Raw genomic sequence first — 24,650 nt, forward strand, 5'->3', positions numbered from 1 at the left:
AGCAACGTTACAATCAGAAAAAAATAAGTTTCGGGGGGCAGGATTTCGGGGGGGGGGTATGGGTAAAAACAGTCAAATCACAATAGGAATTTTTCAAAATCGGTTATTCCACTTAGTCATCGTCTTCTCCCTCATCCTCAGGTTCTCGTTTTCGCTTCTGACCCCTTTCTTCTTCTGGAAGAGTAAGGAAAAGGCACTTAGGTTAAAAGACTGACCCCACCTTTAACTCAACCCACCTGCTGGGGAACCAGGGAACCAAAGGTCTGGGAAGCTCTGCCGCCTCCGGCAAGTCTGAAACGGTTGGGGGGGGGGTCTGCCAAGCCAGGGAGGCCCCGGGGGGCCTCGGACGGGCGTGTTCTGCCCTTGGTTCTCCCCGGGGCCCGTGCAGTCTATTGCCAACCGAGGGCGCCAAGGCCGCTACCAGCTGCGAGTAAAAATGCTGCCATACCGCCACCGTCTTCTTCATCTTCCTCATCGTCCACTTCCCCGTCGTTATAACCCTCTTCATCCTCCTAGGAGAGAAGATGGACACCAGCCATCAGGGATGCCCCCCGGCCCAGGGACATGCTGAGGAAGCTACTTCCCTAGACAGCAGGCCGCCCCAGCCTCTCAGAGCCCCACAAGAACCTGCCACCTCAGAATGGATCCAAAGCAGAGGTTCCTTTGCATCAAGGATGCCATTAAAAGTCTGAGAAAGCCTCGAATCCCTTCTCCAGAAAATACCCGCATCACACACAGTATCTGCCAACAATGTCAGGGGGCTGCTGGGTTCGAACCCAGGCTCAGAATTTCTGACCCGAAGTCCCTGTAACTCAGGCAAGCTTTCCCATGTGCGCGCTCTCCGGAGAAAAAGCTCCCCAAGCCGACTCTGTCATGAGAAGCCAGCCAGCCTTCCATTTGGTTTCAAAATAGCTCTGGCTTCAAGGGAAGACCCCAGTTTTAGCAAACCCAGATTCTTGTGGGCAAGTCCATACCCAGCCTGTCTACCGCTCTGCACACTTGGATCCCTTGGAAGGGAGGATAAAGGCCCCCTGAGGACATTATTCCCAGCTCCTTGAGATTCAGCAAGGTGTGTGAATGCATTGTCAACACGGGACCGCCACTTTATGCTGTTCCCGAAGTCCCATGCTAGTCGAATCTCTGCACGCCGAACACTGTTCCCAAAGCATCAGGCAACCCGTTGTTTAAAAAGAACCTGGTGATAGACTTCGTCTTGTCAAGGGAAATATCCTTTTATAATGTCACCAAATAGTTCTTTAATCAGTCTGTTTGCTAAGACTTTTTTTTTTTTTTTGGTCTGCGTATAAGCTCTCCTTCACTGGAAGCTGGAACTCTGCAGATGGTCAATGAGATTACCAAAAAGAAAAAAAAAAAAAAGGCAAGAAAACAGAAAACAAAAAAGCCCTGCACACTGTGGCTCCTGTGACAGGAAGTGCAAGATGAAAAATCCATTAGCCAACCAGCCCTACTGCCCTGTCCTGGGGGGACCTGTTTTTCTAAGTCTTTATTTTTAAAATACTCACAATATAGAGCTGAGCCTACTGGCCCACACCTAGGGAGAAGGGAAACCCAGCGGCTGGACGAGACAGGAACCAGGCTGATCGCACTGGCTTTTTTCTGTTCGCCTTGATCCGACTCTCCCAAGCGTGGGGTGGGCCGGAGATCCTGCCCAAGTGGGTCTGTGTGGCAGGCAGGTGTCTGCACTCTTAACGGATAGAGACAGGAAATGGGGGGGGGAAGGCAGGTACCTTGTTCATGCTGTTGTCATTTTAAGCCTCTCCAGGTCTAACTTTTGTAATCAGGAAGAGCTGACTTAGAATTCCGAACAAGTCATGGACATAACTGCTACAGAGAGACTCCGAACATCCAAACACAAAACCTAGCACACAGAGCCAAGAACCTTGAAGGGTGCCGAAGCCTATAACAGTAGGTGGTCAAACACTGTCCTCAAATTATTACTTACAGATCATTATATTCTCTTAAGAATTCACTGAGTTGATCCCTACTAACAACCCAGATGCCAAACAATACCTATTTTACAGATGAAGAAATAGGTTCAGAAAAGTTAAGGAACTTGTCCAGGGACACACACCAGCAAGTGGTAGAGCTGGGCTGCACCCCCCGCCCCCCAGACTGTGCTGTATTAACCCTCACAGACATGCGGAGGCCTTGTTAAGAAACTGGGAGCAAGCCAGGGTGTCAGGATAACAGCATTATTCCCACAAGTGCTGGGGACCCTTGGCACCCGTCACTCTGATGTGGCGCCCAGCAGTGTCTTATCCTACCACCCACTGGTTCAAAGAAGTCTTTGGTTTTCCCTCAAATGACTCCAAGTGCTCAGTAAATACATGAATTAACATACGAATGTGAAAAGACAGCAAGGGCCTGCCCCACTCCGCCCACAGATAGTGCCCCTGTGCTGCCCAGCCCCTTACCTCCTCTTCTCCACTCACATCCTCCTCTTCTCCTTCCTCCTCCTCCTCTTCCTCCTCCTCATCTTCCACTACCTGAGCATCCTCATCATACTCTTCCTCTGTGCCGCAGAAACGGGGACAAGAAAACTGGTGGTGAGCAGGCCTCCCTCACGGCACAAACCCAGGCTCGTGGGCCTGGCACAGGTGGTACAGTCTTCGGGGGGGGGCGGCCAGGACCCACTCACACCCACCCGGGCCCATAGCCTAGATGCTCCAATGTGACTCAACATATCTGAAAGTAATCCAAAAGACAAGCCCTCCTCCCAAGTTTTATAACAACAGAGATCCCGTGTGGAGGCGGAGACCACAGAGAAATTGCTGGATCAAAGGAACAAGTCGCAGGGCTTACAAAAGCCAAGACGCTGATTCCCTTGGAAAGAGCATCTAGCCAAACTCCTGGCTTTAAAGGTGAAAATCTGAGTCCTTGAGGGGAGAAGTGACTTGTTCAAGGTCACACATCAAGTTAGCCACGGAGGTGGGCCTAGAGCCCTGGGCTCAGGATGCCAGTCCTGGGCCTTTCCTGTTGTACCCCTAGATGGGACAAACTAGGGCGAACGCGTGTGTATCTTGCAAAACACTCCGACCTAACAAGGAAAGACAAAAAATCCTGTGTCTGAATTAATGGGCCAAATGTCTCCATTCTCACGGTGACTGTGGCCGTGAAGACCTGCAGGGAAGCCGCACTGTGCCGGCACACGGGAAGGGGACGGCAGGAAGTGACCCTTTCTTTCCTTCCTTCCTTCCTCCCTGTAGGCCTTGCCGGCTCACCCTCATCCTCACTGCACTACCAGGGTGCCCAGCACGCCGCCTGCAAGCCCCTTCCACCCCCCAGCCCCCCGACCCCCCGGCGGGCGGGGGGGGGCACCCTGTGCAGGTCCTGGGAGCCTGTGGTCTGCGGCCACCAGGGGGCTCCACACCCTCTCCAGCTAACGCCCTCCTCCTCTCCGCTACCTGGAGACCCACAGGAATGGGACCCTCACGCCGCACCCCACCTTCCCCGCCGCGGGGGGTGGGGCCGAGTCCAGGGTCATACTACAGAGACGCTGTGGGACCTCATTCTGGGGGACCTCTGGAAAAAGAGAAAACCCCTGGTGGGAGGGTTCAGTTGGATGCTTTTAAGGAGTTCCCATGCAGTCGGGGAGCCCCCGTGGGCGGGTGGGCGGGAGGACGCGCGGGGACCGAGGTCCACAGAGCAGCCCCTCCCCTCTGCGGCTGCGTGCCCGCCCCCAGCCCGGCCCCACCCACCGTCCTCGTCCTCGTCGTCGTCGTCCAGGCCCTCCACGTAGCCCTCGGCGTCCGAGTCGGGCGCCTCCTTGTCGTCCCGGTCGTAGCCGTCCAGATACGTGAGCTGCGGGAGGAGCTTGAACACGTTTTCTCGGTAGTCGTTCAGGTTGGTTACCTCACAATTGAAAAGGTCTAAGCTCTTGAGGTTTTCTAACTTCTTCTGCAGGCGGAAAGATGAAGTCAACGGTGAGCGGTCGGTGGGAGGGCGGGAAGGGAGGTGGCGGACAACGCCAGGGGCGACAGCGGGGGGCGGGCGGGCCTCGGTTCCCTCCCCCGGAACACGGAGGGGGGACTCTCGGGCCCGTAGGCCTTATCTAACGGCAGCAGAGCTAGTCTGCAAGTACAGCTCCGGCCCTATCAGCGACCGGCTTCAAACTAAGCTGGGGCTCCGCTGGGGCTCCGCTGGGGCTCCGGCCGAGAGCTCTGCTGCTGCCCCTGGGGCTGGGGAGCCAGAGGGGAACGGGAGAGGCCAACTACCCAAGTCCATTTGTAATGATGGGGAGGAGGACGGCCGTTAACACGGCACAGTACGTAGTAACTCAGTTTACCCTCACAACACTGATCAGGCAGAAGAGGTTACTAGTTCCGCTGCTGCTCTCGGGATCTCAGGAGCGAGAAGTCATTCTCAGCAGGTCAAGGGCAGGGAGGGCGTCTGGGCTGTGGTCTGGGGGGGCGAGCCCAACACCCTCCCACCCCGCAGAGGGGAGCCCAGTGCATCAATCACACTAGTCACCAAGGAGAAGCTACAAAAACGCATGCGGTCTGTGCAGGGAGAACAGGGCGTGCGTGTGTCTAGGTCTGACCTTTAATGGTAACCGCCTCACAATGATTTATATACACACACACTTGGTCTCCATACCTGTCTCCCAAAATACACATATACAGAACTTCAAAGATTTTCCTATGAAATCACGAAATCAAGGCTTCCAGGTAGATCAAAATAGTTTTGCTTTGCTCTAGGAGGTTGGCGGAAGACTTGAAAAGAAGGTCTATCTATGGGAAGCATATCTTGTAGTTGACTCCATGCCACAGACAGGAGAAGTCTGAGCTTAACGAAGAAGGGCCAGCTTCTGCTTCTGCTGCCCTGGCCCATCAACCCGCCCCTCGAGCGCCCAGAGCGGGCGAGGGGCGCTTTGTGGACAAGAACCTACAAACCCAAACTGAGCGATGCTCCAACCTCTCCTCTATAAACCTAGGCAAGGGAAATGTGGCCAAGTTGGCAAAATATCCTCACTTTATCTTCCCCTGATTCTAAGGTGCATGGCTTGTGGGAGGGTTCTTATGTGTATGTTTACAGTTAATGCGATAGTTATTTCTCCACTTCAAGAACGCTATTAATGACATAGCTGAAATCAGGGGAACACAATCCTTCAGATCCAGGTAATGCAGAAATTGTTGTTTGACCAGGACTTGCCCCCTTCTGGCTAGGAACTCCATGAAATGTGGGGTGTGTTCAGCTGTATGAAGAGGAGGTCCCGGTCACCATCACACAAAGGACTGGAGACTAGGGGTCAGTCACTCTCTGTGCCTCTCAGAGCAAGGCCGGCATTGAGGCCCTCGTCCCATACCATTCCGTGCCATCCAGGGGGCCATCCCACCATTCGGAGGTACCAGCCTCAGGCCGGCCGTCCAAGGAGAAAACAAGTGGCCAACTCCAGAAGCAGCTGAATTCCCGGATGGCTCCTCCCTCCCCAACGAGGGACACGGAACCATGCTCTAAGAAATGACAGCTCGGGTTCCCAGAGCTGAGCAGAAACTGTACAAAGAGAAGCACCGAGGCGAGGGTTGGACCCCAGCCCTGCCCCCGACTGCCCACTCGGGCTGCGTGACCTTGCTCAAGCCACTGAACGTCTCGAGGCTTCCACTTATCTCTGGGCCAAGCAGAAACTAGCTTTGACTCTACCTCATGGCCCATAACGAGAGTCAAATAAAGTAAGAGAAGTGGGAAAAAAACGAAAACAGAAAACAACACTCTACAAAGGTAGAAGTAGTAACCCCTGATACCAAGCCCTCCCGCCTCCCGCCCTGTGAAGAGGGAAGGACCGAAATGACTCACCAGTGGCTCTATTGTGCTGAGGTCTTTAATTTTGTTGCCACTTAAATTTAGATGCGTGAGGTTCGGACACTTTTCTGCCAATACTTCCAGGCCCCCTGAGATTCTGTTATCGCTTAGTTCAAGCTAAACAGGGCAGGGAGGAGAAAAGCAGAAAGAACTCTTAAAACGAAGGCCGGGGGCCCAGAGCACCCGGGCCTTGGCAGACAGGTGAGGGGCAAGTCGGCGCACGCGCTCCCCGAGCACAGACCAACGACCCCCTCCTCCCTGCCCGCACAGACGCCTACATCCTGTTTACCTTCTTAAGTTTGTTTAACTTTGGTAAGTTTGCAACTGAGGTGAGGCCTACGTTGATTGTACTTAAGAACTCCAGTTCCTCAAATTCATCTGTGAGGCCTTCGATTTTGCCTTCGATCGACCGGCAGTTGTCCAGGACAAGCTCTTTCACCTGCAAAGGGAAGGCTGGTGTGAACGGAGGTGCGGACTGGGGGTGGAGGCTGGGGCGGGGGCCAGGCCCCCTCGGGAGGACGGGGAGACAGGCCCTTCAGTGTATGAAGGCACCACCTGCTCGCCTCTCCAGGAGCAGGGCACTGCCAACACCCACCCCGGGCTTCCCACCCTTAGCCCAACTGAGGGCAAGGAGGGCTGCGGTGGGAACACACTCCCAACAGGAGCCTGGGCCAGACTGCAGATGGCACACTCAACAATCCCTGGGGCTCTCCTTCCAGCCCCACTGCCACACCCCTCTCCAAAACTCCTGTTAAAAAATAAGCTGCCACGGTCCCCAGCTTCCCGTCAGCACCAGCCACGCCGTCAGATCCTTCCACCCCCATGGCTCCCGTGGCCTAAGCCTGACCACGTCCCAAGGCCAGCTACCTTACTTCCCCATCCTCAGACCCCACCTTCCTTCTGCCTCTGTGCGCCTGTGACCCCCTGCGTGCGGATGGGTTCCAAGATACACGCAGACGCTTGCTGTCACCGGCTTGGCTGCCAGAGCCCTCCAACCAGGTCTGGTGCCCGTCACCATGGTCACTAGCTTGGCCTGGCCCAGGGTAGGGGCAGCAGACCAGGGAGCCCCCCCACTCGCCACTCTAGCCACAGAACTTCCTGCAACAATGGACACCTCCTGCTCTGGGCATGAGAGGAGCCACTGGCCAACTGTGGCCACTGAGCACCTGCAACATGGCTGGTGAGAACCAGGGACTGAGTTTTCATTTTCCTTGATTTAAGTGAAAAAAGACACTTACTACTTACAGTTACCATATTGGACAGAGCTTCTCTAGACCCTCCTCTTCACAGGGTCCTGAGAGTAGACGTGAAAGGAAAAAATGAAACCCCACAAACCGAGGATGGCCCCACAGTGACACGCTGAGGTCATCAAAGAACAAAAGTTGGTCTTTGAAAGCACCTCTGTGACCCTGTCTGTCCCTTCTCCCTTCTTTAAAACTCCCTGGAGGCAATTTTGCCCCGAGTTCTTCGATTTTCCTCGTTTCTCTTCTTACCCAAATTTGGGTCCAAATCCTTTCTTTCTAAGAATGTAGAAAGACTGATAAAAAGCTACTTCTCATTGGGTTGCTAAAAGGTAAATGTGACTGAAGGTGATTCCCAGCTCCCGTACAGAGGGGAAGGAGACAAGCTAAGGAGGGTAATCAAGTCTCCGGCCTGAAAGACCCTGGGGAGTCAGCAAGGGAGGCCAGGCTGTCCTGCCCTCCAGGCAGATGCCCATGGTTACCCACTCCTGCCCCAGCAGGCTGGCTGCTCCCTGGCCACCCAGGGCTGGCAGGCACCGGAAAGGTGACTCCTCCTGGCTGCACCCAGTGCTTGACACGACATCCCCACCCACCTGCTCCCTGCAGCCTCAAGGAAGCACGCATCGAGGTCACTGGTACGGTGCCTGCCTGGGACGTCCACCCACACATTACTTGTCACGAGACAGCATCAGACAGTATGGTCTAGTTCTTCTCAATAGCAGTCCCGCATTGTCCAAAAGGTCGTTCCAGCCCCTCAGAGCCTTTTCTTGCCCTGGACAAGCAGACGGATTTGCTTCGAACTTCCTGCTGGGCCCAGGACGACCGGTTTGCCACAGTCCCCCGTCTTTCCTCCTGCTCAGGCATCTTGGGGCGAGGGGGAAGCTTGGGGAAACAGAGTCCACAGTGGGCCTGCTGTGCTCCTTCTCAGCCCACCCTTGCCAGCAGGCAGACCAGGGGAGCTCAGGGGCACGTGTGGGCTGCCCCGCAGCTACCCCGCTTTCCGCCTCCCTGGTGGAGAGAGGTGGTGTGCTCAGCCCAGGACAGCAGCAGTTTGCCAGGAGGGGCCAAGCCAGGCACAGGAGCTCCTTCCCAGAGCTGACCCGTTCTAGGCCTAGGCACTGGCCGCCAAGGCCCGCCTTTCCCTTGGATCTGGGATGGGAGAAGTTAAATCCTTTTCCACTCCCTCAGTCCCCAGGAGAGGCCAGATGTCCAGGTCAAGCCACCTTCTCAAGGTCACTGGCAAGAGTGCCTGGGAATAAATCTTAGGAGGCCTTCTACCCCAGGGCAGGAAATCAGTGTAGAGCCAGGAAGCCAGGCCTTAGGGGAGCAGGGCAAATGCAGGGAGATCCACTGTGCTGGGGGAGGGAAGACGATCTCCTCTGCCTGCACTCAACACTGGAGCCACGGGGCCCATGGTCTGCAGAAGGCGCTGTCCCAGGGATTCTGGAAGCTCCGCCAGAGAAAGACAAATATGAGAAGGGATTCCAGCCCAGCCTCAAAGATTTCAGACATGTGGTTTTTCCAGACAGGTCAAGGGCTTCTCCTCTTACGGCCATAAGCCAAGGAAAAGAAGATCTTACTTAGAGATGGGGGAGGTGGTGCTGGGAGTCGGAGAATTCTTCCGAGAGGCACAATGCTGCCTGGGAATTCTACGGACAGACCCAGGGTCCCAGTCCCAACTCCCAGCACCACCGCCAACGGGGGGGCCATTCCTCTTGGGGACAATACGCAAGCTGCTACCACTGATGTTTTCATTAATAGTAACGGTCGGAGCTTTCCTGAGCCCTCACAGGTACTCCTGACATGCTTCCCCCGCCCCAGCTCACCTAATCCTCACTACTGCTCCCTGCGGTTGGCGGGGGGGGGGGGGGGGGGGATCTCCCATCTTTCGGCCACCTCAGAACCACTGACCCTCAAGTCCCAGGAATGGACTTGCACCAAGCTGGTCAGTGTTGGCTCCTGATGGTTTCTCAGACGTTCCCAAATGTGAGGCGCAAGCTCTCTCAGACCCAACTCAACTCTCCAAGCTCCCCTGACACCCCTCTTCTAAGGGTTCCACCAACAGGATGGGGGCCACTCCCAGCGGTCCCCGCCCTGGTTACACTCCCTCGTAACCAAAACAAACCCCAAGCCAGCCCTCATTCAGATGACGCTGCAATTAGGGAGCAAGGATGTGGAGAGGGGCCGGGGGATCTGGGACCCTGCTCCTGCCAAGTAGGAAGAGACCGGCCAGCCACTGGGGCAAAGCCTGTGCTGTCTGGAGCACCAGCAGGGGGCCCTTACAGGCCAGGTCCATGGGGCCTCTGGGACCCCCACCGGTTTTTGCATTTCCTTCCTGGCAGGGGGTTTCAGCAGTGTTTGGGGCAAGATCAAAGAGGTGAGAGAGGGGCAAGGCTTATTAGACCTGGAGGCTGCTGATATCACCAAAAAGCCCAAACCGTGAGGGGGAAACCCACTGCTGCTTTGGGGAGTGACTGTGACTTTGGGGATGGCAGGTAAGCTGTCTGTGAAATATCAGAAATGGACCAAACAGGAAAAAACACAAACACCAGCCCAACAGGCGGCCTGGAGTCATCTCATGCACCCACTTGTCTCCCTGTGTCCCCCAGACTCCATGGAAGGCCGCAGTTTCCTAGAACTCTGGGACAGGCTCACATGTTTCCAAACTTCCAACCAGCCCCAACGTTCCTCAAATCCACTCCGAGCTCCTGCTCCAATCCCAACCCACTTCCTCCCGTCTGTGGGGTGGCCACCGCTCCGAGCCCTTCCAAGTAGGGAGCGTATCCCTTTTACAACCAGGGTGTGTTTTGCTTAAAAAAGAAAAAAAAAAATTAAGGTCCACGCCCCCCCCTGCCAAATCCTGGGTGTGAGCTAAGTGCAAAGTTAAAATTAAACTGAAAATTTGTACTTTGGGTTTAGATTCTCTCCCAACTCCACTGGCCCTTTAAAAATATCTGAATGTGGTTACTCTCTCTCCAGCCCAACAACTGGCTTACTCTGCTGGTGTGTCAGAAGCTTTTCAAACACCCGTGGACAGAACTACATGGGACTCTATGCTTCACTCCTCAGGTGTCAGCCCCACGAGGAGGCTGCACATTCATTCTCGGCCCCCACGAGAGGTCAGTGGGGAGTCACTGAAGCTTCCCAAGGAATCAGACTGTCCACCTCTGGCATTTCCTAAAAAACTTGTCCCCAAAGCAAGGACACAGCAATCATTTCTCACCAATGGGAGCTGAAGCATCCGTGATAAACACAAACACATTATTACTCTAAGGAACAACCCGTTGCTTGTTTCAAAACTGTGAAATCTTGTCTTCACAGCTCTCTCAAATTTGATCATTTCCTCTCTATTCTCTACACTGCAGTTCTGGTCACGGTCATCTAAGTCACTCCAAGTCTGCTTCTGCCTCCAAATGGGGTCTCTGTGACAGCGAGGACAACTGGACGACTGGAACATTCAAGGAGTGGGCCGGCTGATGCCCCTGACTCGGCCCCCAAGGTCTGAGGCTCTGCCTCTGCGGAAAGGGGAGACTGGTATCTGTTTAACCTATGAAGTGCAAACTCCAGCCTGGAAAACCTGCCTCCTGGCTTTCTGCCGCTTGGGGGGTGGGGGTGAGGGTGGGGATTCCAAGTTCCTAAACTGACCTAAGGAGGCCCTCCACTCACCACCTCTCCCCACTTCCCCCAGTCTCAGGGCTCCGCACGCCTCACTCTTGTGCCACAAATGGCATCCAGGCCCCCCCCTTCCCCAGGAAGCCTTCCCCCACCCAGCTCCGAGCATCCCAGGGCACCAACGGCAGCTGCTACATGAATCATTTAATCGTGTATTAAGCATCCGATCCTCCTAGAGGTCAGGGACTGTCCTTCCCCGTAATCAGCCTAGCGGGGAGCGGACACCAGAGCAACTGCTTAACAAATGTCCTGGTTATCGTGCCAGGCACAGCACTAGGTGCTGGGCATACGGAGTGAATCAAACCGTCGTGAAACTTACAGTGTAACTGGTCCCACACAGACGGGAATGAACCTGACCTCTTATAAACAGTGTGTCCCCTAGGAGGCAGGCCAACTACGCACACTCCTCTCGACCTGACCCAGGGCTCTGTACACCGACCTCTCACCTAGAAGCAGCCCCTCCCTCTGTAAAGGGTGTACCCATGACATCGTTATAGGGTAATATGCTGGGGACTCAGAGGCCGCGGTGAGCCACAGCTGGGTTCCTTGCCAGCAAGAGGTGTGGTGGCGGCGGGGAGGAGGCTGCCGGCTGATAAACAGCTACTGGAGCAGTGTGCCAGGTAGCAGCCGGAGCGGGGGGACCAAGTGCATTCTTCAAATGCCTCCACCCCGGAGAGGACAGACATGCTCAAGGAAGACAGGAGGGACCCAGAAAAACCGAGAAAGGGTATGCACTATATCAAAGCCAGGACTGGCTATATTTAATGGCAAGGCTTCGTTCAAAATGAAAATGTGAGACCCACTGCTCAAAAATTGTCAAGAATTCCAAAAACAGCGATAGCAGTGCATTAAACCCAAGGGAGGGCCCTTTGAAGCCCAGGGGCCTGTGTGACTGCACGGGTCACATGCCTGTGATCGGGGGCCCTGATTTAAATGGACAGCTTGGGCCTAAAACAGCGCTCTGAAGGCCAGAACCAGAGAGAAGGAAGCTCGAGTGAGAACAGCTCTTTATTTTTACAGCACTTCCGGAGGCAACGTGGAGAGGTGGACAGAAGGCAGGCTCTGGAGTCAGACAGACTTGGCTCAAGTCCACATTCTCCACTTGCTAGCTCATCTCACCTCTCCTGAGCTTCCGTTTCCTCCAATAAAAATAGTGCCCATCACCTAGAGCTGGATTAAGTGAAATAATGCACTTAGAGCATCCCCAGCTTGGAAAAAGCCACTTGCCTTCTTCCTGATCCACAGCTACCTTTCCCACTGTGTCCACAGCCAGGGCACAAGAATGGGAACAAAGGGGGGGGGGCAGCATATCTGAGCCACCAAAGCTGTCTCTCATGGAATACATGAAGCTTAACATTTTGGAGAGCTAAGATGTTACGCCCAAAATATACCCCTCTTGACTTTATATCTACACTTTGTTTTGTTTCTTTCCCCCCCACTAACCTTGAGCCTTGATTTTCTTTTCATTCACTGAGCAAGAGTTCAATAAATATTTGTAGCTTTGGTTTCAACCCTGTCAGTCCCTGACCAATTTAGTTTTCAGGTTCCAGTCTTGCACAGAAGAGGAGACTCAAATCAAACTGACCCCGTGTTTTTTTGGTGCTCATGGGTTTTAAATAGGTCAGCTTTTAAATGGGCCATCCCCTGTTGCAGATCCCATTTCTAGCTGGAAGGCCAAACTGTTTGAGTCACCAAGGCTGAGGGGAAATGAGCTTCTTCCCAAAGGTGTTCAATAGGAGTGACAGATGCTTGTGATTTTGTTGTTTTGACCCTAAAATCTCTACTTTTGCTTAACAGTCTGTGGGGCAAAACCTGCAAAAACCAGTCAGGTTTCATGAGGGTAAAGTCAGGCTCTGGGAGAAAAGTCAGACATTTCAAAGGCTAGAAAGGCCTTCGGGCTCATCTAGGTCAGTGGCTTTCTGACCACAGCCCACAGTAAAAAATATATTTATTGCCTTGGCTCAGTGTACACATGTTGTATATACAGGCACATACACCGAAACAAAACATACCCAGTTACAATTATCCTTTTCTATTACATTACAAAAGATTTTTCTTTTTTTTAAAATGTGACCCATAGCTTGTAAAATGCTGGTCCAGTTCAGCCCTCTTTTTGCAGAGGAACAAGCAAGGTCCAGAGCTGGCCCAAAGCCCAGAAACGCCAAGCGGGGTGATCCTTCTGCCACACCACCCACACCATTGCTCTGGTCAGAAATCACCGTCCCCAGTGGAAGACTGGGGCATCATCCACAGAGCTCTCGAATTTCTGCTAACAGGAGGGTATTCTGCAGCCGTCTGGTAGCTAGGACTCTGTGGTCTCTGCACCTTAAAGATCTTTTAAAATCTTAACTAAGGGGCAGGGTCCCCACATTACCTTAAAACCAAAAAAATCTCTCCAAGAAAAAAAGCATCTGAGTGTCTGGATTTTGTTTGTTTCCTACAATAGAGCTCAGAAGGCACGGGTGGGAGCACATGGCCGCGGGAAGTCGGTGACGCCATCCTTATTATTTTAGGGAACCATGGAACGCAAGCCGGGGCGCGCTGCAGCGTAATTAAGCTGTCGGCCAGGGCCCGGGTAATAGGCTAAGCGCCGGCAGGGGGAGGGCCCACATTAGCATAAACCCTGTGACTGGCTCCTGAGCTGCCCGGAACCGGCTTCCTACCTCCTCCAGCGGGTGTGGGGAGGTCTTGGTTTCTGCCTCGCCAAACAGAGGAGCTGGTTCCACTGCGGATGCTTCCTCCAGCCAGAAGGACAGACTCGTAACTGGAGGCCAGCCGCATGGCTGTAGGACGTGGACTTTGGGCTGGTCCAAGGGGCCTGTTTAGCTAATGAACCCCGAGCAGAGCTGGGGTCCCTCCCTGATGTCAGGCCCTTGCTTTCCTCCCCCTTGCTCTCTCATTCCTCCCTTCTGGATCAGTCTAGCCGTCTTACTCCACTTGCAGACCTTGTCCGTTCCACCTCCTGGAGGAAGGCTTCCCTGATTACCCAGCCCCTGCCCTAGCCCTGCCTGCTTTAAGCATATGTGAAGGAAAGAAAGTATTCCCAGAGCAGCAGAAAATAGGTCCAGAAGGCTGCCTAGGCCTAGAAAGTGGGGAGGAGTTGTCTTGGTCTGACTTTGCTAGGCGAAGGGGGTGGAGTGGGAACAGGGAGAGATGAGGTTTTTGGAACTGGTGGAGGACATGATCAACTGGCAATCTAGCAGGTTACCTCTTCTCCGTGGCCGTTCCTTCCCACCTTTAGTCCTGGAGGGTGTGATGAAGCAGGAGTTTGAAGCAGAGTCCAGTGAAGGCACTGGTCCCAGCAGGTGTATCTAAATGGGGACCAGGAGAAGGAAAGGGGGACAAGAAGCGTGGAGGTACAGTGCAAAGGATGCTCATCAGGCAGTCTGATGACCTGGATGGACCCTGGTTACTTTGCCAGTAACTTGCCGTGTGCCTTGGGGGAAGTCACATCCTTCTCTGGGTTTCTGCCAGTCCCTTACTTCACACACTGGACAATGGAGCCTGAGCACGGAGAGGAGACCCCCTTCTGTGGGTCCATATACTTTAAGTCCCACCTCACATCCAAACTCAGCCTCTATTCCCCAAAAGGAAGTGGGAGATTTCATGGACCAAAAGAGCCCAGGCTTCATCACTGAGGGATGCCAGAAAGGAAAATTTGGGGCCCCAGGCAATTAATGAAACACAAAAATCAATCGTGTAGTCTCTTAAAGCACACCAGGATCACAAAAACAGCCCCCAGAGGCCCAGGGTGTTGGGTTCCAAATGTAGGAGTCTGGCATCGTCCCATCTGATGTCTGCCATCTCCCAGGGCAGCAGGGAGCAGGCAGCTCAGCTCATGGGGTCCTAGGCCCTGCTCGACAATGCTATGCTTCATACAAAAACCACACTGCCCATGATGATCTTATAAAGAGCCACAGCACTGGCCCCTGCAACAGAAAAGCCATGAGGAGACGGAAAAGGAAGGCCCGGAGAGCAGAGGGGCTAATCCTGGCCCATCTTCCTAAAACACTGCTTTGATCAAGTCCTGTCATGTCCCGTCAACTCCTGGTCCACAGCCTTTAAAGGCTATGGGGATTGCAAAGCCAGAGGAGGATTCACAGCCTCCCAGCCGCCAGTGCTCCGGGACCAAGAACCCTGTGCCTCTTCCCAAGGCAGTCTGTCCCCACCTCACCTCTCTGCCCTGCAGCCAACACGGTGACACCACCTGGCATTTCTTTCCCACGTGACAGTTGCCCAAGTGCTTCCCCAGACATGACTTCGTTGAATCCACAGACGACTGGAATTCTACCCATCCTATCCCTCTCCTGGGGAAATGGCCCCTGTCCACCAGGGCCCTCTGAGAGCCGCTGCTTGGCCACAGGGCACCCGGCAGCCCTTCTTCCTGCAGTCTCTCCTCCAAACACCGCCTTACCAAGGTCTGAAGTCTCAGTGTTCCCCGCTGGTGCTCTGCCCAGCGGCGCTGGCCTTCAGCAAACACTTGCTAAGTGGTCAAACTGGACTGGGTCACTCAAGCCAGGGCCAAGAATGGAGTGGGGGTGGGCAATGGCTCTGAAGAATCTTCTAGATACTAAAAGGCTAACTAACCCCTTATTCACTTTCCGAAGCCAAGCATCCCCCTAATTCCACTCCTAGGCAAATCCACAAACAGGGCTTCCTGGACCCCCTGAAATCAGATTCGGGGATCTTTAGCCCAGCTGGGATCACCTGTGGACAGCAGGGGCTGTGTGCTGTGGAAATGTCACTGGAGTCAAGTCAGCACGGTCTGAAAAGACGGCACAGGGTCTCTGCCGTGGGTCCCTTGTGGACCTTGACAGCTACCCAGTCCCCATGGCCCCCGATGTGGAAGAACAGCCTGTGAAACAAGTTAATTCATTGGCTTCCTCAGTTTCACTCCTCGGGGATCCATGAGCTGGCAGGTCAAGCCTCTGCCCAGCCCGGCCCAGCAGCTTAGCCCATCTGAGAAGACTCCACACTACCCAGACTCAGAGGCCAGGCCGCTTCCCACAGCCCCTGGATGTGCCTCGGCCGGAATTTCTAGCTGGCTGTTCAAAAGCGCTTCAGAGAAGCCAAGGACCCCATCATCACCACCTCTAGGGAGCCACTGGATCCAATCCAGCTCCTCCGGCAAATGATGAAGCTCAGTGGACACCAACCCAGTGACTCACCCAAGGTCACACAGTTAGCCCATTATGGAATCAGTCCTTGGGCTGTTCTCCATTCTCCCAATTTAGGGCCCACACCCCAAAGTCACGGGCCTCTCTGGGGTGAACTCCTTGAAGCAAGAGGAAACAAAGGAGGAGAAGGAAAACAGCTGTGAGGAAGAGAGCCCCAGGCCTGATCCTGGCCCTCCTCCCCCCTCCCCCCCTCCCTCCTGCATCTGCACACAACCCCAGCAGCGCTGCAGGGGCAGAAGGGGCAGAGAAAGGCTCAGTGGCCTCCTTCCCTGCCACCTCTACCCCTCTACCCAAGACGACGGTGGGAGTGGCAATGACAGAAGCAAGCAAATAGCGTGCCACTGAAGCCCTCCCGTCCAACCACCCACCGAAGCCGCCAAGGTGGGCAGACACGGGAACCAATCTGGCACAAGAGCCTAAAGCTGGGGGCTGAAGTTTCTTCTATCCAGGGCCACAGAACAAATCAGCCAAGGGTCACACATACGAAGCAATTTAATGTCCGTTCTTTCTCCTTGAAAGAGATGTGACACGTGCAACTTGCCTGCCTAAGTCTGTAAACGAAAGGCTTAGGGTCAAAGTATTAGCGAGGGACGCAGGCAAACCGGTGTCTGCAAACTGGCAGGGCAGGGAGGGGGAGCAGTGGCAGGAGGGCGAGGAAGGAACGGGGAAGCGAGGGGCTGCGAGGAGGAAGGAATGCGGAAGGCAGAGACAGACCCTGAAAAAAGCCACAGGCAGTGAAAAAGGGGGAAAAAGCGATAGAGCTAAAGTCTCCACACATTTTGCTTGACTCCCAGAGTTCCACCCTCTTTGCGGGGATTCTAGAGACAGAACTTGACCCGTATTTACTATCTTTTAAAATAGGGTCTGGGTCAGGTTCCTTGTTCTTCTCCGACTTACTACAGCTGCTGTAATCTCAAAATGCTAAAAGCCAAAACCAAAGACCTTACAACCTTTATGATTCTGGAAGTCAGAGAGGGGCTGAACCAACCGCTCAAGAGACAGCGTGAAGAACCTACTCAGTTCTGTCTTCAGCAGTCAAGGCCATCCCAGGCTGTGTGGACAGAGACAAGTCAACAAGGGCCAAGGTTCCTCAGTCAGGGTCCCAAAACACTGCTCCGACGGGACTAAACCTTAAATTCTGAACCTTGAAGCCGAACGCAGTTGAGGAAGGCACCGAGGATGGGAAGGCCCCTGGGAGCCGCAGGCACTTGGAAGGACAGTCAAAGGAACCGGCAGTGATATGGCCAGGGGGTGGGGTGCCTTGCGATAAGCCATCTTTCTCCAACTGTTTGAAGGACTGTATGTGCACGCCGAAGTCCGTTTCTTCCATGTTCTCCAGCGCTTCAAGAACGGAGATCAGTGTGCAGGAATTAGAGAGAGGCAGTTTTCGGCCCCATGTAAACTATAATAAGAGTCTTTAAAATCATTACGACTGTCCCACAAAAGAACGGGCTGCACTGAAAACTCCGTGCACTGTCTCCCTACGCATACAAATCAGAGGCTGCTAAGTGACCGTCTGCAGAGGCCTCTACACAGACACAGTGCCGAACAATTATTAAATAAATTAATATTATATGATGGAGCTCTGCAAAGAGAAAAGCCTTGGGTAGTTTTCACCTCTTAAAAAGATGCTATGATTTGCTTCTTTCCTCCTTAAAGAAGTGTGACTTGGTTAGGCCACAGGGCGATTTACTCCACAATATTTACAGAGTTATCGATGAGATGCTGGGCACCTGTGCTAGGGTGGTGTTAGAGATCCCGTTAGAGACACAGTGCTAAGCGAAACTAGCCAGGCTCCACGAGTTTACATGCTAGCGGTGAGTGAGAAAATAAACCAGTACACGTAAGCTATATGTAATATATGCAAATACCAGACAGGAAAAAACCAGGGAGGGTACGGCAACAGTGGGAAGGGATATCACTCTAGAAAGGGTGGCCAGGGAAGACCTGGGCTCTGAGTGACTGAGGCCAAGTGAAGTCCAAGGGAAGAACTTTCCAGGTACAGGGAACAGCCAGGGGGGGCAGAGACCCTGAGTGGGGGGCATGGGCGGCTCTTCTGGGAAACAGCTAGGATGACAGGTGGCAGCAACAGAATTTGTGGAAGAAGGGAAGGAAAGGAAGGGGTGGCATGAGGATGGGCTGGGAAGAAAGCTGCTGTCTGTCACATCCACCCTTACGCACAGATGGGACATTCTGCACCTAACTGGTGGTAAGGTGGTGAGCTTCCCAGGCAGTGGAGGGCAGAACTGTTGGGACCACAGCAAAGGGGGATAAGGCTCAACATGCACCCATAAGCCTGAGGTTTCCACGGCCGTTCCATAAAGGAAACCGGTGAAGGAGGTTTATTGAGGGCTGTGCTCACCCGGTATTTCCAGGCAGAAACGGGCCTAAGACACACACCTCTGGGAAATATCCTGTGGCAGAATATTCTGATTACAAGTGTTGGGGCTCATGAAAAGCAGTCAGAGAAATTCTGGTTTGCTTCCAGGCTTTATCACTTGGGAACTGTGTGGCTTTGGGAAAGCCTTCACTGAGACTCCATTTCCTTGTCTGTGAAATGGGGAGAATTCCTACCAATCCCACAGATGAGGTAAATTGTGCAGTCCTGGGGGGTATGAGGAGGGATTTTACACTTAAGTTTCTCACTTCACACCCTGGAGAGCAGAGACAAGGTGTTATGTAGCTCTCACTCCCCCATACTGCCTTGCACTTAAGCTCTCAATTAATGTTTGCTGAACTGAAAAGCATTAAAAATAACCTGGGAAAACATTCTGCCATTTTTCTTCCTATTAAACTGCAGCACTTTGCCAGAACGCTCCAGAACAGTCTCTCTTCACTGTAATCCTCCTGTTTGGGGGAAGAACCAACTGAGTCACACCAGGGCAGGGTGTTCAGAGGACAAACTGCCAAGAATGGGGACAGCAACAAGGCCCACCCCTCTGCAGAAGGCCGCTTGCTCTCGGCATCACCCCAGCCTTTCTCAAACAGCCTGAGCCCATCCAGATCCAGGCCACCAACAGAAGGGACTGCAGACCACCCTAGGACAGGGTCAGCATCTCCTGGAAAAGTCCACAAAAGCCAGAGACACACCCAATATATACAACATTCCCCTCCACATGAAGCCTTGTTCTAATCCAATCACCTCATTATTCAGATGGGGAGATTGAAGCCCAGATAGATAGAATAGCGGGTCCAAAGTCACTTCCATTATTTTTTTTTCTTTTTAGTTTTTTGAATAAGTATCATTCATTCTCATGGCTTCACAACCAAAAAGCGTAAGATACACAGTTAATTCTCCTCCCCATCCTGCCCTGTTAACCATCCCACCCATTAAGTATCCTTCCAGAGTTTGTTGACAGATATACAAGCAAATTCAAAATCTTATTTTTTTCCCTTTTACCCCAAACTCGCATATTATATACTGATCTTTCCTTTTTTTCGTGAAGTTCATGTAATACAGTACATGAAAACCTTCCTCGTTTCTTATTTCCATCATGTCCCATTGTGTGGATGTACCATCATTTTTCTTAACCAGCCCCTTATTGATGAGTATTTGGGTTGCTTCCAATCTTTTGCTATAATAATGTTGCAATTTAGATAAGCGGCCACATATGTCATTTTGTGTTCACCCAACTTATTAACCATTAAGAGCTGGAATCAGATCCTACTTCTGACCCACAAAGCAGCTGTCCCAGAGCCTTGGGGGCCTACAATTTAATGGGTTCACCACTACAGCTACTGTGGACAAGTAACGTCACCTCTATTCCTTCAATAAATACTTAGAATCTACCAAATGCCAGGCACCGCAGCAGGCACTGGGGACCCAATGATAAAGGCATCCTTGCCTTCTGCCCCAGGATTGTCCAGTCTGGAGGGACAAGCAGAAGGGACTCACAGGGGCAGCTCCATGTGCCCCGAGGGCCAGTCTCCTTATCTGGTAATAGATGGCCATATGTATACTTTAGGGGTGTTCTAGAGGATCAAAAAAAAAAAAGTATTGTTTGCCAAATACCTAATATGATCCAAGGCTTGCAGCAGGTGCCCAGGAAGGGGGAGGCCTGGCTCCCGTCCCAGGAGGGGTCCAGGAGGGGTCCTGCCTACCACAAGGCAGGCAAAACGCACGGCCACGCCCCTCCCACAGCCACCACTACGGTCTTCTTACTAAGGCTGGAATGCACTGCTACTTAAGTTTTTGGGGCAGCACCTAAGCCCCTAATTGTCTTAGCCTACTTTTACTGGAAAAGGATTTGGTCTTCTCCCACTTTTCAGACCCTCTACAGTCCTCTGAGGCTCCCCAGGTATGCTTCTCCTCTGTGTGCCTAAGCCCGCGTGTTTGAAGTTATGTCAGAGCCACGAGGGAGAGTGCAGACAAGTAAGACCCTGGCACAGAAAGGCAAAAGGGAAGGTACACGGAGAGTTGACCTTGCTGGGATTTCCCTGACAATGTAAAATTCTTTTTTACGGGGGAAAAAATCCAAAGGAGAAAAATCTATCGAACCTCACATTTATTTCCTTTACTTTTATGTGTTTTATGTCACAATAAAATACCTTTTAAAATCAGAAATGCTGGGGCGCCTGGGTGGCTCAGTCATTAAGCGTCTGCCTTTGGCTCAGGTCATGATCCCAGGGTGCTGGGATCGAGCCCCGCATCAGGCTCCATGCTCCGCAGGAAGCCTGCTTCTCCCTCTCTCACTCCCCCTGCTTGTGTTCCCTCTCTCACTGTGTCTCTCTCTGTCAAATAAATAAATAAAAAATTTGAAAATAAATAAATAAATAAAAAATAAATAAAATCAGAAATGCTGGTATCCTATGTTCACCCTCCTAGGGAAAAACAAATGCAGCAGATTTTATAGAGAAGATAAGGAAATAAAGTCAGGAATCTAGATCATTTTCATATTAGCAGCAGCCCCAAAGTGGCTGGGAAGATGGGGGAAGTCACAGTTAAGATTCGAGGTGGCTCTGAAGTCAATGACCTGGCTTTGCACCCAAGCACAGCTCCTCAGTAGGATGTGACCTTGAGCTAGTTCCTTAACTAGCTGTCTGAACCTCAGTTCCCTCATCTGTTAAAGTGGGAATAATTCCATTTACAGCATTTCTGTACAGATTAAATAATAAATATGGTACCTGGCACATAAATACTCAATACTTAGAAACAAACAAAATGCTTGCAAAAGATACTACATTTTTCTCAGTATTTAGTACAAGGATGAAAATCTAGTGCCTTCCCTTCAGAAGCCCAAAGGAGAACAGTGGTCATCAAATTTATCCAGCCCCCATAATAATGGGAAGCCATTTCCCTAACAGGCTAATTAATGAAGTCTTACTTCACCAGAAGCTCCTTTCAACTTCATGCAGGACACCTTCTTCTAGACGAAAACTTTCAGCCAATTAAGGCTGGTCCTTGGGAGAAGAGGTGGGTCAGGGCTGGTTCTATGACCTGATTTTACTGTGTGTTTCTCCCTGAAAATAAGCCCTTGGGGCCCTCTGGGTCCTACCTCACCAGCTTTGGTCAGAGGCAACGGTAGGGTCTCCTCAGCCCCCCTAGAGGCACCTGGACCCTCGAACCAGGCTGGGAGGGCCAGATGGAATCCCAAAAGTCGCAACGGGATCCTCGGAGAAATTCGGCTCTTTCAGAAAGAACTGTGGAGATCCCTCGGAGATGGGCGGCAGGAGCCTGCGGTCACCCAAACTGGGCCACATCTCTGCCTCGGCAGGGAGAGACCAACACCAGGTGGTGAGCCCTTGCCTGGAGCGCTGACTGGTGGACACAAGATGTGCTTCAACTTTCTGCCCCCCATGCCCCAACTCACCAGTCATAAATGAGAAAATCAAGTCTGCTATTGTTAACAAATACAAATTTGCAAGTACAGATCTTTACCGATCTTTCAAAGCTTGAGTCCTGACAGGATAATAAAAGCCATTCCAGGATGAAAAGGCAGAGGGTCAGCTGGCCCGGGTAAATGCCCAATATTGGTGTGAGCAGAGTACTGGCCAGTTATGTCCTGTCCCCCTCCCCTATCACATCATCTTTCCTATTTATCGCCTCATGAATCTGCATCTTAACCTCGCTGGGCCTCAGCTTGCTCATCAGCAAGGTGACTCGCAGGTACTTCGAGAGCAGACATTCTAAGGTTCTGGCTCGCCGGGACCAGATGTCCAGTGTAGGTTATTCGAGTGACTGCTCAAATACCACCTCCTCAGAGAGGCCTTCCTGGCTCACACATTCCCTATAACACAGCTTTGTCTTCTTGGCATGTAGCACAGCAGCAGTCTTGCTTTTAGGTTATTGACCATCTCCCTCAGCGGAACAGGGATCCCCCATGTGGGCAGCACAGAGGATGAGCTTGTCTAGTCCACTGCTGTATCCAGGATGCCCAGAAAAGACCCAGCGCACAACGGTCATTCAATCCATATGTGAAGGTGAATGACCCCTCCACAGCATTTTCTTTTTTTTTTTTTTTTAAGATTTTATTTATTTATTTAACAGAGAGAGAGAGCACAAGTAGGCAGAGCGGCAGACAGATGGAGAGGGAGAAGCAGGCTCTCCGCTGAGCAGGGAGCCCAATGTGGGGCTCGATCCCACGACCCTAGGATCATGACCCGAGTCAAAGGCAGATGTTTAACCGACTGACCACCCAGGCGCCCCTCCACAGCATTTTCTATCTAAAAAAAATCACGCTTCTAACTCTGGTTACCATCAGACATTAGCTGGCCAAGTGCTGCTTAGCATCTGTGGCCTTCATAAACCTCCCAGAGCTAGCAAAGCATTTGCCCGACCCAAGTCTGCTTTCCCAGGACAGAGGGCACCTTGCAGACCAGGATCCAGACCTTGTCGGAGTCTATGGCCACTGGTCAAACGCAAAAGTGTATTTTCACTTCCACATCAGATCCTCCCCTGTGGCCACTCGTGGCAGTGACCACACTGGCCACTGGAACTGAGGGAAGACTCCCAAGCGCCTACGGAGGCCAAATGCCTGCCCTGAACCACGTACTCCTTCCCTTTAGGAGGACAGCATTCCGTTTCTGCTCCCATAACCGCAGTGCCTCTACCCCCACCCAAATCAGCAGCCCTGGAGGGCCCTACCCTAGAAGCCTCCCCAGACTCACAGACCACACCTAAATGTACAGACACAGCAGCGCTCTTGACCAAGACACACAGAGGCATATCTGCAACAGAGCCGCAAACAGGGGCTAGAAGGAGCAGACCCATTCATTATGGCGGCAGGCCAACCTCTGCAGATACGATTCTTCAAGCCTCCCAGACACAGCTGGGGAGCTGTACCACAGTGCACGCCTGCCCACCCCCCCAGGCCACGCCTGGGGTGCACCCAAATCTCCAGGGGGAAAAGGAGACATGCAGAAGTGGCAGGAACACCCTGGGTGACTGTGATGGCCAATTCCTGGCTGTCCATATGGAACAGGCCCCAGTGCCAGAACAGACAGATCCTTCCCACAGGCAGCTAGGCGGGAGGCTGGAGACGCATGACGTCACCACACAGCCTTCCTGATGCACCCAGCTGCAGGGGAGCTGTGCCTGTCCCTGCAAACCCTTAACAGCACCCTCCAGTAGGGGGATATGGAAACACTGACCTGACCCCACGGAGAGCTGAGCCACCATGCACACTCCAGGGAGGTGCCACCGGAATGAGCTCAGGGGAGAGCACAGCTTGAGTCCCGGGGACCTCCACCTCTTGATGTCACCTGGGAGGGGTGCAAATCGCACCCTTTCTTCCAGTGAGTAGAGGAAGACTTCCTGGAGGAGACCTCTCAAGAGCTGTGTGAATGACAGAGGCCCGAGTGGGGCAGACCTGGAGTTCTGAGAGGCAGGAGGGAACAAGTGCTCCAGAAAAGACAAGCCAGGCAGGGGCGCCTGGGTGGCTCACTTGGTTAAGCGACTGCCTTCGGCTCAGGCCATGATCCCAGGGTCCTGGGATTGAGCCCCGCATCGGGCTCCCTCCTCTGCGGGACGCCTGCTTCTCCCTCTCCCACTCCCCCTGCTTGTGTTCCCTCTCTCGTTGTCTCTCTCTCTCTCTCTGTCAATTAAATAAATAAAATCTTTAAAAAAAAAAAGAAACTGTGGAAAAAAAAAAAAAAAGACAAGCCAGGCAGAGAGCCCCTTCCCCCTAACTCCGCAGGGAAAGGGAGGCCCTCGGGCAGGGGATGTCTGCAGCTCCAACAGCCCCACCAGCCCCACCTCCACAGAAACACGGGGCTGTCTCCTGCCTGGGCAAGCCCCCCGCCCCCTCCCACCTATGAGAGCAGCTCCAAGGGGGGCCTCCTTCTGGGGCAGGCAAAGACAGCTCTCCTTAAAACTGCTCCCACCACACACAGGCCCAGACGCCGAGCAAGGGCCTTCTTCAGACGGGCTGCCCCCTCCCCAACCCTGTTCAAACAGCTCCTTCAAGCCCAAGCTGGTTAGAATCCCCTTGCCTCCAGGGGCAATCACGACACACACCTGGCACAAACATTTCCTTCAGTCCTGACCACAACCCCTGGGAACCAGCTATTACTGTTAGTCACCATTTTGCAGACCAGGCAGCCGAGGCTCACAGAAAACCTGCCGGGTGTCCTCAAACAGTGGAGCACGGCAGCTCGGGCACTGCCCCCTCCACCTGCCTGCTTGGCTCTGGGTCCCCTCCTTCTTACACAAGGCCCCCTGGCCTCTCAGTTCCCCGGGGAAGGAGGAAGGGCCAACTCCGGGCTTGCTCAAGAGATGCCACTGGGTGCTCCAGTAGCAGCC

At 53.0% G+C, this 24,650-nt stretch overlaps 1 protein-coding gene across 1 annotated transcript in view; it reads right to left on the bottom strand.

The window, feature by feature from the left end:
- Nucleotides 1-52: 52 nt before the first annotated feature.
- The window catches only part of ANP32A (acidic nuclear phosphoprotein 32 family member A), a 36,198-nt gene continuing 11,600 nt past the window's right edge, over nt 53-24,650 (bottom strand). Inside the window, exons 2-7 of the mRNA XM_027568897.1 lie at nt 6,110-6,259; nt 5,815-5,937; nt 3,720-3,918; nt 2,436-2,533; nt 449-512; nt 53-174 (exon numbers count right to left, since the gene is read on the bottom strand). Coding sequence (XP_027424698.1) covers nt 113-174; nt 449-512; nt 2,436-2,533; nt 3,720-3,918; nt 5,815-5,937; nt 6,110-6,259 — 696 coding nt within the window. The 3' untranslated portion in view covers nt 53-112. The remainder of the gene's footprint in view (nt 175-448; nt 513-2,435; nt 2,534-3,719; nt 3,919-5,814; nt 5,938-6,109; nt 6,260-24,650) is intronic.

The sequence above is a fragment of the Zalophus californianus genome, chromosome 6 (genome assembly GCF_009762305.2).
Source record: "Zalophus californianus isolate mZalCal1 chromosome 6, mZalCal1.pri.v2, whole genome shotgun sequence".
Lineage (NCBI taxonomy): Eukaryota > Metazoa > Chordata > Mammalia > Carnivora > Otariidae > Zalophus > Zalophus californianus.